This window comes from Pipistrellus kuhlii, unplaced genomic scaffold, assembly GCF_014108245.1.
Source record: "Pipistrellus kuhlii isolate mPipKuh1 unplaced genomic scaffold, mPipKuh1.p scaffold_m20_p_44, whole genome shotgun sequence".
NCBI lineage: Eukaryota > Metazoa > Chordata > Mammalia > Chiroptera > Vespertilionidae > Pipistrellus > Pipistrellus kuhlii.
The window spans coordinates 2,569,122-2,581,557 of NW_023425545.1; the positions used below are offsets into that span (position 1 = coordinate 2,569,122).

Below are 12,436 nucleotides of genomic sequence, written 5' to 3' on the forward strand. Positions count from 1 at the left end.
CTGGAACTCGCTCTGGTGTTAAAGGGAGTGACGGGGAGGCCACGGGCAGGCGGCCCCGTCTGTGGGGTTTGCTGCGGTGAGCGCGGCTGGAGGAGCATCCGGGCGGTTCCCTCTGGGCCTGCGCCGTGTCCTGCAGGTTCCCCAGGGAGCTCGGGGTTCACGGGGGGGACGTGGGCGACGGGGGCATGGGGGAGGCCAGCCCCTGCGTCCGTAGCCCAGGGGCGCGAGCTGAACTTCCCTCCTGTGGAGTCAGCTCCTGGGACACAGCTTGCCGGGAGGCGGCGCAGCCCAGGGCTCCACTCCCCCGCTTCCCTTTCACGGGTTTGTGGCCACAGGTTGAGCACGTGAACTCCACCTCGAGCAGAGGTCAGCTGACCCTGTCTGACCTCGTCCCGGGGCATCCTCCTCCCGTCCCCTCAGGCGGTTCCTCGTCAGGGATGGGAGTGGGGGGCACGCCCTGCCCTCCGGTGACGGGGCCTCGGAATGGCCAAGCGGCGCCCGGGGGGGTGGGGGGGCCTGGGAGGCAGCCCCGGGTGTCCCCCAACACTGGACACTGATCGTGTCCCTGCTGGCCAGGCCTTCTGACCAGAGGCGGTTTTCCCAACTCAGCCCGATGCCCAACCACGAGGCTCTGCCCCCGCCGCCTGGGCCCTGGGGTGGGCCCTGGGGCCATAGTCAGGCTCACTGGCCACTGCGTGACCCTCCTTTCTGCCCTGACCCCTGCCCTCCCGTTACTTCGGTCCTTCCTGCCTCTTCCCTCCCGTCCAGGCTGGAAGCTGCCTCAGCAGCGGCTCCTGCCACCAGGACACGGCCGGCCACGGTCCTGAGCCCGCCCTCCCCACGCGGAGGCCGCCCCCCCCCCCCCCCCCCGGCCCAGAGTGAGACTCCAGCGAGCAGTTCCCCGTGGAGCTCAGAGCCGCGTGGCCGTGGCTGCCCGGCCGCCCCCGTGGAGCCTGAGTGGCTGGCTGCCTTTGGTCCGCCCGCCTGCGCTGCGGTCTCACGGAGGGGCCTCCTCCCGCCTCTGTTCCCTGCGGTGCGCGGGCCTCGCTGGGGCGGCCGTGTGGCTCAGCCTCACTTTGATGTGCAGGCGGCTTAGTTAGGAGCGTGGACTGCCGGAGTTCCGAGTTCCGGAACCTTCCGCTGCCCTGCTGACCCATGAACTCAGTCTCTGGCCCGCCCCACAACACTGATCTACGTGGAGGCGCCCTGGCCGTGCCCCTGCCCCTCCCCTGCTGGCGCCGTCCACGCCGTCCTCACCAGCGGTCACTGTGGTCCAGGCTCAGGCCAGTCCCCACCTGGCGCAGAGCGGGATGGACGAGCTTGCGGTGGGTCTGCGTGCGGTCCAGGCGCCTGCCAGGCTGCGTCTCCTGAGGGCCCGGCGCCCTCCCCCCGATCCTCCGGACCCCGGGCCCTCAGAAATGCCGCCGGCTGGTGGACCGTGGCGGGAGCTGAGGGTGCTCCCGAATGGCCCGAGATTGGGGGTGAGGGCCCTCTCTCTGCCCGAGGAGGGCAGCGTCCGGCGGCAGGGCCTGACCTGCACAGGGTGGGGTTCGTGTCCATCTCCCCGGTGCTCCGAGGTGGCCGTGCCCCAGGCTCTTCTCCTGGCTTTTTGTTTTCATTGTTTTAACCTTTTTATTGGCTTCAGAGAGGAAAGGAGAGGGAGAGGGGAGAGAGAGAAACATCAATGATGAGAGAGAATCGTGGCCCAGCTGCCTCCTGCACGCCCCCTGCTGGGGATGGAGCCCACAGCCCGGGCCTGTGCCCGATCGGGAACGGACCTGTGACCTCCTGGTTCCCGGTGGACGCTCAGCCCCTGAGCCGGCCGCCGGCTGAGCTTCGAGTTTGTAGCGTTGATTCAGGCAGAAGCCACAGTGTGAGGAGCTCGGGTGCCGTCACCACGGGGCCCAGAGCAGCCCCGTCCTCTCCCGCCTGAGCCTGTCCCGTGACGCGGGCCTGGGGGGAGGGGGGACACAGGGTGCTGTCGGCTGGAAGCACACGCGTGCTCGTCCCGGTCCCCCTCCATGTGCCTGCGGTTTCTCCGCATTTTAGCTCCTGGGGGCCCCTCCGGGCTGCTCCCTCCAGGTGCTGTCCGCGGACACCATTGGCACAAGCGGGACCTTTCCCGGCTGGCGGGGTGCCCCTGGCTGCACCAGACCCGCCCCCCCTGCAGCCTGTCCCCGGCCCCTCCCGTGACTGTGGAGCTGGGGGGCCTGGGGGGGGGAGGCCCCGGCGCGCTGGGCGCATGTGGGCGCTGGGCGGCTGACTCGGCGCTGTGGACATCACGCGTCACGTGCAGGAGGAGGGTCTGCTGGCCCTGGTCGACCCGGCTTTGCAGGGAGGCTGCGGCTGCACAGCCTTCTGGAACATTCTGGACTTTGAGGAAGGTGGCCCGGGCGTGGCAATGAGCAGGGCACGGCCTTCTCTGCACCCTCTGCCTCCTCCACGTGGGGCCCACCTTGCCCTGGGGCTGGCCCACCGGCGGCTGCGGTCGCCCTTTGAAGAGCCGCCGTGTGTGCCCGGGCGTGTGCGGGCTCGCAGGCTGGCACCCGCCAGAGAGCCACCCGGGGAGAGGCGCCGGGGCGAGCCGGAGCTCCTGCCGGGCCGGCCTCAGGGCGGGGCCTCGCGGGTGGGAGGGCACCGGGGGCTTGGCGCTGAGTCGCTGGTGAGGGTGTGGCCCCACGGCTCAGGCGCTGGGCTGCCGTCCACCGGGTCCCGCGTGGAGCAGGCAGGTCGGTCGGCCAGAGCCCAGCCTCCCGGCCCCGGGCAGCGAGCGGTGTGCGGTGAGACGGGCACCGGGAGCCGTGCCGAGTCACCTTGGCCCTGGTCTTCGCTCAGGCCCAGGAGGAGTGGTCGCTGCTCCCTCGGGACTCGGGGTCCAGCATGAGGGCCTGAGGGGCCTCCGGGCCGCGCTCCGCCCTCCCCATCCCGGTCGCTGGCTCAGCGGTTAGAGCATCGGCTCAGGCACCGAAGGGTCACGGGTTCGATTCCTGTTCAAGGGCACCTACCTGGGTGTGGCTTCACTCCCTGCCCTAGGTTGGGTCACGTGCAGGCGGCAACCAATCAGTGTCTCTCTCACATCTCTCCCTCCCTCCCCCTCCTTCCATCCCCCCTTCCGTTCCCCCTCCCTTCCTCATCCCTCTCCCTTCTTCCTCTCTCCCTTCCCTCTCCCCCTCCGCCTTCCTACCCCTTCTCCTGTCCTTTCTTCCTTCCTCCTTCCACTCTCCCTTCCTCATCCCTCCCTCCTCCCCTCCTCTCCCTCCCGTCCTCCCACTCCCACTTCCACTTTCTGAGAAGCAGTGGAAAGCATCCTTAGCTGCGGATTAACAAAACAAAGCAAAACAAAACGAGAACATGTTGTCTTTTCTGGACCTCAGCCGCGTCAGCGCTGGGAGCGGCACCGCGGGGGCTGTCAGAGGCCGAGGCCGGCCGGGGCTCAGGCTGAGCGTCGCCCTAGGAACCAGGAGGTGGCGGGGCAGTTCCCGGCCGGGGCACATGTCCGGGTTGCAGACTGGCTCCCCAGTGGGGGCGTGCAGGAGGCAGCCGGCCCAGGATTCTCTCCCATCACCGGTTTCTCTCCCTCTCCCTCTCCTTTCCCCTCTGAAGCCAATAAGAACACATTTAAACAAGAGGAGGCTGAAGGCCGCTCCCTCACCCGTCTCAGGGCTGACAGGGAGCAGGGATGTCGGAGCAGAGAGCCGGGGCGGTGGGGCTGGGGGCTGGGCGGCCAGGACCGGTGAGGGCTCAGCCGCTCACCCGTGCTCGGGGTGCTGTGCGGAGGGGGCACGGGGTCCCTGCCCCGGATGGACAAACAGGGAAGCAGCCAAGATGGCTGGCCCGGGAGGCCAGGCGGGGGGCCAGGCGGGTCCTCGGGCTCAGAGGCTGAGCTGGGAGGAGGCCGTTCTGCCCCTTTAAGCCCCAGAGCGGCCCGGTGACTCGGCCTCTGGTCCCGGGGCCTTTGATGGGCCGGGTGTGGCTGGGACGGCCTCACACACTCAGAGCCTCCGCCTGCGCGGGGGAGGGGCGGGCTCCCCGGAGGGTCCCGGGGGTGAGAGTTCAGGTGGGAGGGGGTCAGCACCCCGATGGGCTCGGGGAGCAGCAGAGGGTCCCTGCCTCCTCCCGCCGCGCTGGCCTAGGCCCTCAGCCGGGCAGCAGTCCCCTGATGGTCAGGCCCACGCCTGTTTGTGTGCGTTTCCTGACGTTCTGATCCGGGTTTATTCCACTCGATTCTCTTACTCCACGCAGCAAAGTGTAAACACATTATCCCAAACGCTGCAAGTTCTTCAGCCTCCGAGCAGAGACGTCAGCGCCGGCGGCGCCGCCAAAACAGTGTGTGCCCGTTGCCAAGGGGACCCGCGGGGGAGCCCGCTTGCTCACCACTTCCGAGAAAGATGGGGGGGGGCGGAACCACCCACCGCACCCCACGGGGCTTGGCCGGGAGGTCAGCCTCAGCAGGGCGAGGCTGTGCCAGGGAATGTGCGGAGGGAGAGGGGGCCTCCCCTGAGCCCTCTGCCCGCTGGGGCGCCGCTTGGCTCTCAGGGACTGGAACCCTGAGCGCTTCCTGCCAGGAAATGGGGGCCCCCAGGCTCAGCGGACTCACTGCTCCCTCCACTCCACTCTTCGTTCAGCCCCTGTCCTTCTCCTCCCTCTCCTGGGAGAGGGTGAGGTGCCAACAGGCGGGGCACGGGGCCCAGGAGGCAGCGGTGAGCCAAGGCCTGGCCAGGAGCGGTCGCCTCGCCTGGCCCACCTCCCGTCGGAGCCCCCGCCTCAGCCTCGTCCCCGCGCCCGGCTCGCACCTGGAGCCGCCCCTCCTCCCAGAGCCCGGGGCAGGGGGACGGTTGGCGAGACTGCACCCCGAGTGCAGGACCGCCTCTGCGATGCCCGTGTTCAACGCGGTCTGTCCCACGTGTGCTCTGGGCCTGGGCACTGCCACCCCCGCCTGGTAACGTCCTGGGGCTGCACCCCGAGAGCGGGGGGCGGGGTGTGTGCGTCAGGGCCTCACAAGGACCCGTGTCTGGGCACAAGTCCGCAGGCAGCGTCCTGGGCTCGGGGAGACGCAGGGTCCTGGGGCCGCCCCCGGGCTCGGGGAGACGCAGGGTCCTGGGGCCGCCCCCGGGCTCGGGGAGACGCAGGGTCCTGGGGCCGCCCCCGGGTTCGGGGAAAGCAGGGTCCGGGGGCCGCCCCCGGGTTCGGGGAGACGCAGGGTCCGGGGGCCGCCCCCGGGCTCGGGGAGACGCAGGGTCCGGGGGCCGCCCCCGGGCTCGGGATCAGCCCGGAGAGGCGGGCTGTGTGCCACCCACCCCGTGCTCACAGCGCTCAGAGCAGCTGCACGCTCAGGCCTGGGGCGGTGCCCGGGGCCTCGGTCCCCAGGGAGCTGACGGAGCGGAATCCTTCCGCCCCCCGGGTGCAGGCTGGGCCTGAGCGGCCGCCAGGCTCCCTGACAGCGCGTCCTCTCCTCCTCCCGGCTCAGGCTGGGCCGGTGAGGCTGGCCCGGCTGCGGGAGGTCCGAGCTCCTCGCAGTTCCTTGCCCCCTCTCCTCCCTCACGTGAGGTCTGTGCATCTGTCCGGAGCCAGACTTTTGGGAGGCGCCAGCAGTGCCCGGGGAGGGGCAGATCTCAGGCCCCAACGAGGGGGGGAGGGGGGCCTGGATGGCCTGGGTCGATCTCTGCTCAGGAGGCAGAGCTGGGCCTGCGGGGGGAGGGGGGTCGGTCCTGCTGCTGGGGTGACAAGTGGGGCGGGGTGGCTGCCGGCCCCGTGTTCTCAGCACCAAAAAGGTCCTTGGCGAGCTCCTGCCAATCCAATGACCGCGCCGGCGCCTCCCTCTGCCCAGCCCCCAACGTGCAGGTTGGAAGGGCCTCCAAGGACAGGTGCCCTTCGTGCAACACCCCATGTCCCCACTGCTCCCCCAGAGCACTGAGGGAGCGCCAGGCCCAGCCTTGCTGTCCCGGGGAATGCTGGGAGACTGCGGGCGTCCCGGTCCGCGAGGCCCTGGTGCACCCAGCGCTGCCTGCCCACCAGCTATCAGCCACGTGGGGGACGGAACGGGGACAGAACCCTGACCCGTTTTCCTCTCCGCCTCCTGTGCAGGCGACGTGCTCTTCCAGATGGCCGAGGTGCACCGGCAGATCCAGAACCAGCTGGAGGAGACGGTGAGCCCAGCCCGCGGCCTACACGGCCCGGCGTCTGACCCCCGGCTTCTGTCCCGCTCCGCCCAGCGCCCCCGGCTCCCGGGCCCGGCTGTGCCTGCGGGGGTCATCCGCTCTGGGCTCAGGTGGCTCCTCTTTCCCTGGGGTCACCTCCCACCTGGGCCAGGAGCGGGACCCTGCCTGCTTCCCTGCCCACTGTGTGCTCCCCGCCTGCACTCGGGAGCTCTTCCCGGCCTACTGCGTGCTCCCGCGCAGCCTCAGCTGACTCGCTGCGTGCTCTCTCCCCAGCTGAAGTCCTTTCACAATGAGCTGCTCACCCAGCTGGAGCAGAAGGTGGAGCTGGACTCCAGGTACCTGAGTGTAAGTGGCCCCTCCCTCCTGCCCCGAGAGGTTCCTCTGAGTGCCCCTTCCTGCCCATTGAGACCCCGCTGCCCGGCTCCCCTGTGCCCACTCGGGGGCTGTGAGTAAAGACGGCGGCATGATGGCTGCTTCCTGGAGCCCACAGGGACCACGTCCCAGGCTCATGCCGGCTGCAGCCTGACCGTGGTCCCCGGAGCCAGGAGCGGGGCTCACACCTCTGTCCCCGCAGGCCGCGCTGAAGAAGTACCAGACGGAGCAGCGGAGCCGGGGGGACGCGCTGGACAAGTGCCAGGTCGAGCTGAAGAAGCTGCGCAAGAAGAGCCAGGGCAGCAAGAACCCGCAGAAGTACTCGGACAAGGAGCTGCAGGTGGGCGGGCGGGGGGACGGGCGGGGACTGCCCGCAGCTCGCACAGACTGCCGGTGGGCGGCGTGTCTGTCCTGGGCCGGTGGAGGCCTCGTGTCGGCCTGTCCCCTCACTTGGCCCGGAGACCGCCCGGCTGTCACTCCGAGCGATGCGCTCGCCCACCGGGCCGGCTCGGCTGTGGCCGCCCTGCCGGCCGAGGCAGATGGCACCGGCGGGCGGGGGCGGGGCGCCGGGTCCTGTCCCTCAGCCTCTCGCCAGCTCGCAGGCCTGAGTGCTGAGAGGCCAGGATGTAGGGCAGCAGGACACGGAGGGGCTTGGCCCCAATTCCTCGATCCCACACCCCAGCCGCCTCGCAGACAGCCCCGCCACCTGCTCCCCACGGTCACACACGGCCCAGATATGGAGGGGCCGGAAAACAGGACCCCACCTGTTTGTCCCAAATGCTCCCCGCTGGTCAGGAGTGGAAACGTGGGGGGCACCTGGACAGCGGGGGTTGGCACGTGGGTCCGCCCTCAGCTCAGAGCCCACCTTCCTACTAGTCGGGCTGGCTGCATACACCCCCACTGCAGACTGGGCATGTGCACATGTGTGTCTCTGTGCACATGTGTGCATGTGTGCAAGCACATGTGTATGTGTGTGTGTGTGTGTGGCAACAGCAGATGAGGGTCAGCCCTCTGTGGGAAGCTGCGAGCTCTGGGGGAGCAGTAATCCCATCCCCCAGTACCCGCCCCCGTCCACCGCAGCCTGCAGTCCCCACGTGTCTGTGTGTGTTAGCGGCAAGGACACAGCCTGCCCTCTGAGCACACCTTCTCGTTCCCCCCGTCCACGGCCTGTGGACCATCGTGACGCCTGGGAGTGGCCCTGAGGTCCTCCCCGCCACCGAGATGGTTTGCCAGGTGCTTCCTGGAAGCCTGGGCCTGGTACAGCGCCCGCACTGTCCCAGAGAACAGCACCCCAGCCCAGCTTGCACCGGGCGCCCCGGGGCTGGCTGAGGACAGGGCAAGGGGGGCGCAGGAGCCGGTGCTTATGCCATGTCCGAGGGGCTGCTTCTGGGCCGCGTGTCCTAGGGCTGTGAGGTGTGCTCCATGGAGCCCTCTACTCCCCGCTCCACCCCCCATAAAGCGCACACCGCCCTCTGGGCCAGCCGCCCCGGCTCCTCTGGTGGCGCCTGTGAACGCAGCTGCTCGGTGGCCCCAGCGCCTGCTCCTCCACCAGAACGTGTCAGGGCTTGTCCAGGCCGGAGCGCGCCTCGAACACGGAGGCTCCCCTGCAGCCCGGCCCCTCCTGGGACCAGCTGGCCCTCAGTAACGGCCGTCTGAGAGCCGGCAGGGAGGGTGAGGTCCCTGTGGCCAAGTGCCCGCAGGCTCCCCTTGGTGGAGGCGGAGGCACCCCCATGCCTGACCACACAAGGTGCCGCCATGGCGGGGGCAGGGTCAGAGCCAGCGCTGCGAGCTGCTGGTGACGGCACTGGCAGAGGCTCCTGCGCTAACTGGGACTCGGGCTCCCTCGGGAAGTGGATGTGCTGCCCGTCGCCCGCCCAGGGCTGCCCGCCCTCCGGGCACCACAGAGGATGTCCCGTGAGCCACAAGCCTCGGCTGGCGACCTGTCCCTTTGGCCCTGGGGTCTCAGCCACGCGGGGTCCCCTCGACGGTGGGGTGCAGCGTGGCAGCCTGACTGGTCTGTCAGGGTTGCCGGCAGCCCAGCCCTTGGAGCTGCTGGTGGCGGCAGAGTCCTGGTGGGGAAGGGGGTTGGGGGCACTGGAGCTGGGGCTGCCGGGCCTGAGCGGCCAGGGGGGATGGCCAGGCCTGGCTCCCCCTCCCCCTCCCTTTCGCCTTCCCCTCCCTCTCTGAGAGGAAAGCTGCGGGGGGGTGGGTTGTGGGGGGACAGTGACAGGCAGCCTGGCTGGTCCTGGTCTGAGGTCCTGGGTGCCCATTGGCCTCGGCTCCCGGCTCCCGGCTCGGGGCTCTGGCAGGCGCGTGTCCCGGGCGACCTGGGGGGGGAGGCGGCGGGCAGCTTCTATTTCAGGGGTGTGTAATTAACAAGCAGAGCTAAATAACCGTAATTTAGATCGTCAAGGAGGATAATGGCAGAGGCTGGTCCCGTTACCTCGCGGCTTTTGGAGAGGCGCTGGTGGCGGGGCTGCCCGTCCCTCTGGGCAGGGGCTGGGCAGGGGCCTCGGGGGACAGAGTCCGAGAAGCCAGAGGTCTGGGACCGGGCCAGGCCTCCGTGCCCGAGGGTCCTGGGCCTGTGGGGACTCGGCCCTTTGTGCCCCAGGACCAAGCTCCCCCCCTGCCCCCCACGGCGCAGGGGTGCGGCCGGGTGCCTCCTTCCTGGCGCTGGAGTAACGTGGAGCCTCTTGGGCCTCAGAGCCGGGACAGGCCTCCCTGAAGGCCCGGGCGCGGGGCAGGAGCAGGAAGCTGGCTTAGGGAAGTGCCGTGTAGCTGCCTGTTCGGTGGTTTCCCTGCACGTGACGTGGCAGGAATGTGGAGGAAGCATTTCAGTCTTTGAAGTGGGTGTGGCTCTGGCACCGGCCGATCCCCCGTGGCCGCGGGAGGCGGGGCCGCCCCGCAGGTGGGGGCCTCCTGGACCCCCGCTTCCGTGAGGAGCCGAGACCGTGGGCTCAGCACTCACAGAGGCCGCCCGGCCGAGCAGGCGAGTGTGACCTCCGACCTTCTCCAGGCCTCAGAGCAGTCCCCAGGCCGGACAGTGGGGATGCCTGAGGGGGGCCGCGCCCTGGCAGCCCCCCAGGGCGGTGGCTCAGGTGCCTGTGGTCCCGAGTCCCCTGGCTTTGGGGAGGGTGGTCTGTGGGCCTCGATCCTTTGTTGGTGCCGGCCAGCTCGGGGGGCTCCCTCGGGCCTCTGCAGCTGGGGTGGGGCGTGGGCACACACTGGCCAGCATCCTGAGGGGCGAGGGCAGCCGGGTCTGATGGGACAGTCCTGCCCCAGGAACCAGAACCGGGCCCGTGGGTCCCCGAAGCCGCCAGGGAGGCCCCTGTTCTCGCTGAGCAGCACGGCCCCCTGCAGCCGGCGGCCGCTCAGTCCCCGCCTCACGCCCTGAGCCTGGCGCTTCCGTGAGTCTGTCAGGGCTCCTGACCACGGAGCCACGGAACCGCGGTCCGGCCGCCACACGCAGGCAGGCTCCCGGGCTCGGGCTTCCCCCGCTGACCCCGGCCACTTCCTGTTCATGGTGTGCGTGCCAGGCCAGTCAGAGCCGGAGGGGCACGGCTGGCCCCGCCCAGGGCAGCCCCGCTGCAGCCGGCCGAGTCAGGGACCGGTCGGCTGGGGCTCCCTGGAGGTCGCCGCCGGCCGTGCGTTCACAGGCTGAGAACGTGGGGGCGCGGCTGCCGCCGGGCTGAGGTGGACAGTGCGGCAGGCACAGCTTCGGGGCGCCCCTCCTCCGGTGGCACCCCGGCTTTGGGGGGAGAGCCGGGTTGGGATCACTTTTGTCGTCTCGGATTGCAGGCGGCTCAGCCCCAGTGACTCAGTGGGAGCAGCCTCAGTGGGAGCAGCCGTGGGTCTTAAACGCTGTCAGCTGGGTGTTTCTATAGCGCCGTCGCCATGGCACCCGCTAAGCCGGGAACAGGCACAGCCGGGAGGGGCCGGCCGTGCCGCACCCGCTGCCAAGCCCTGGGAGGTGAGGGCGGTCTCGCCCTCCTGTGCACGCGTCCGGCGCAGACACGGTGTCCTGCCCACAGGGGGCATCGTGGCCCGGAGCCCGCGGGGGCCGTGCCCCTTGTGTCCGGCTCTCAGGGGCTGCCGGAGCCTGGGCGTCCAGGAAGGAGGTCGGGCAGCCGCTGTTCCTCGACAGCCTGGCGCCACGTGGCCGTGCCCAGGGCTCTGCCCAGCCAGGCTGTGGGTGCTCCAGCCGCTGGACACCCAGGGCCCGGGGCGGGTGGCGCTCCCCCCTCACGCCCCAGCCGGGTGGTCCCGGCCGTGGGGGCAGTATTCTCCCACGTGTGCTCCGGAGACACCCAGGAAAGTCAGACACTCTGGCCCCGCAGCATCTGCCTGCACTGCCCCCCACCCCCTAGCTCTGGCTCCCCCGAGACCAGCCTCTGAATAAGTGGAAACTTAAAAATAAGACGCAGCCCCGCCCCCACCCTGGGGGCTGTCAGCCGCTAATGAGGCCAGCCCTGGCCCAGCCGGCTGCTCTGCTCCGGGGACAGGAGGGGAACAGGGAGGGGGACGGGGGAGGGCGGGCAGCCTGGAAACCCAGAAACCGTCCCAGGCGGGAGAGCTGTCCTCAGCCGCGCTCGCCATGCCCAGGGGGCCCGCGTCCCCGTTACGCCGCGTCCTGGGTGACGGGCCGGTCAGGCTGCCTGTGCTGCCCGTCCAGACAGCACTGCCTGTGCTGGGGCAGCCGCCTGGCGCGAGCCGGGTGCTCCCCCTCCCGCACGCCGCTCCCTGAGCGAGCCCCTCCCCCAGACCCTCCGCCCTCCTGTCCTCACGGCCCTCATGTGCCTTCTCCTCAGGGTTTCGGGGGGTGGACAGTCCCCTCGGCAGGCGCCCCAGCCGCTGCGGAGCCAGGTGCCACCTAGGAAGCCCCCCATCTTCCCCTCCTCCTCACGCCTTGCCCATGTGCCTGGCTCAGGCCTCCGGGCCGACCCGTCCCTGCAGAAGCCTGTGCAGGGGAGCTTCTGGGGGGCAGGGCGGGGGGCACTGCGGGAGGGGGGCCTGGGAGGAGGGCGGGGGGCACACATTTCCTAACCAGAGGAAAAGTACTTTGAGTTGAGCTGCTTGGGATGAGGAGGAGTGGAGAGAGGAGGGGAGGGGAGGGGGAGGGGTGCCGGGCGCCCCTGCTGGAGGCCTGGAGCCGGTCTGCAGACCTTTCTCCCCAATGCCATCCGTGGCCCCGGCATTTGTGGAGGGGCCAGGCTGACTCCCAGAGGCCGCAGCCTTGTTCGGGGGTGGGGGGTGGGGTAGCTGTTTTGAGGCCCATTTAACTACCCTCCCAGGGAGTTGAGTGGAAACTGGGGGGCTGCAGGCAGTGGGGGGGTCCCACGTTCGGTGCTGGGCCGGACTGGGCTGGGCAGGGGCTGCCTGCAGGGACCGGCTCGTTGCGCTGGCAGAGGGCCGGCCTCGCCCTCCAGCTGAGCCGGCCAGGAACAGCCTGCTCCCGCTCCCGCTCCCTCTGCCGCCCACCTGGGCTCGGCACCGCCCACCCGCGCTGAGTCAGAGCTGGCGGAGGTGCTGCATCGGGCGGGGAGGCCGCCCCCTGGTGGCCTGGCTTGCACCTGGCGGAGGGCCGGGCCGCTGAGGGAGAGCCGGCTCTGCAGAAGCCGCTCCGGAGCCCAGCCTGCAGCTCAGCCTCCCACATGCACGGGCGAGGGGGCTGCAGACTCCACAGGTGTCACAGCCCTCTGCTCCGGGACCCCCCACCGCCGTGCGGCTTTACGTTTCCAGCCTGCACCCCAGAACGTTCGGCCCAGCCCCGGCACACCCCCTTGGGCTAGGTGTGGGTAGTCACTCTCCTACACACCCGCTGAGCTTCCTGGGCGATTGGTTTGGGATCCGCAGGCGGTGCCAGCCCCACGCTGCTGCCCGGTCCCCAGGGTCTGCCAGCACGGCTG

At 70.2% G+C, this 12,436-nt stretch overlaps 1 protein-coding gene across 8 annotated transcripts in view; it reads left to right on the forward strand.

Annotated features, from left to right (window-relative positions):
• BAIAP2 (BAR/IMD domain containing adaptor protein 2) overlaps positions 1-12,436 on the forward strand; it is a 31,725-nt gene that overhangs the window by 9,056 nt on the left and 10,233 nt on the right. For 7 of the 8 annotated variants that reach the window (XM_045572266.1, XM_045572267.1, XM_036412268.2 and 4 more), the window contains 3 exons: positions 6,085-6,146; positions 6,432-6,503; positions 6,733-6,870. The exons of the other annotated variant lie outside the window; for it this stretch is intronic. In XM_045572266.1, coding sequence (XP_045428222.1) covers positions 6,085-6,146; positions 6,432-6,503; positions 6,733-6,870 — 272 coding nt within the window. The remainder of the gene's footprint in view (positions 1-6,084; positions 6,147-6,431; positions 6,504-6,732; positions 6,871-12,436) is intronic. 8 annotated transcript variants of the gene reach the window in all.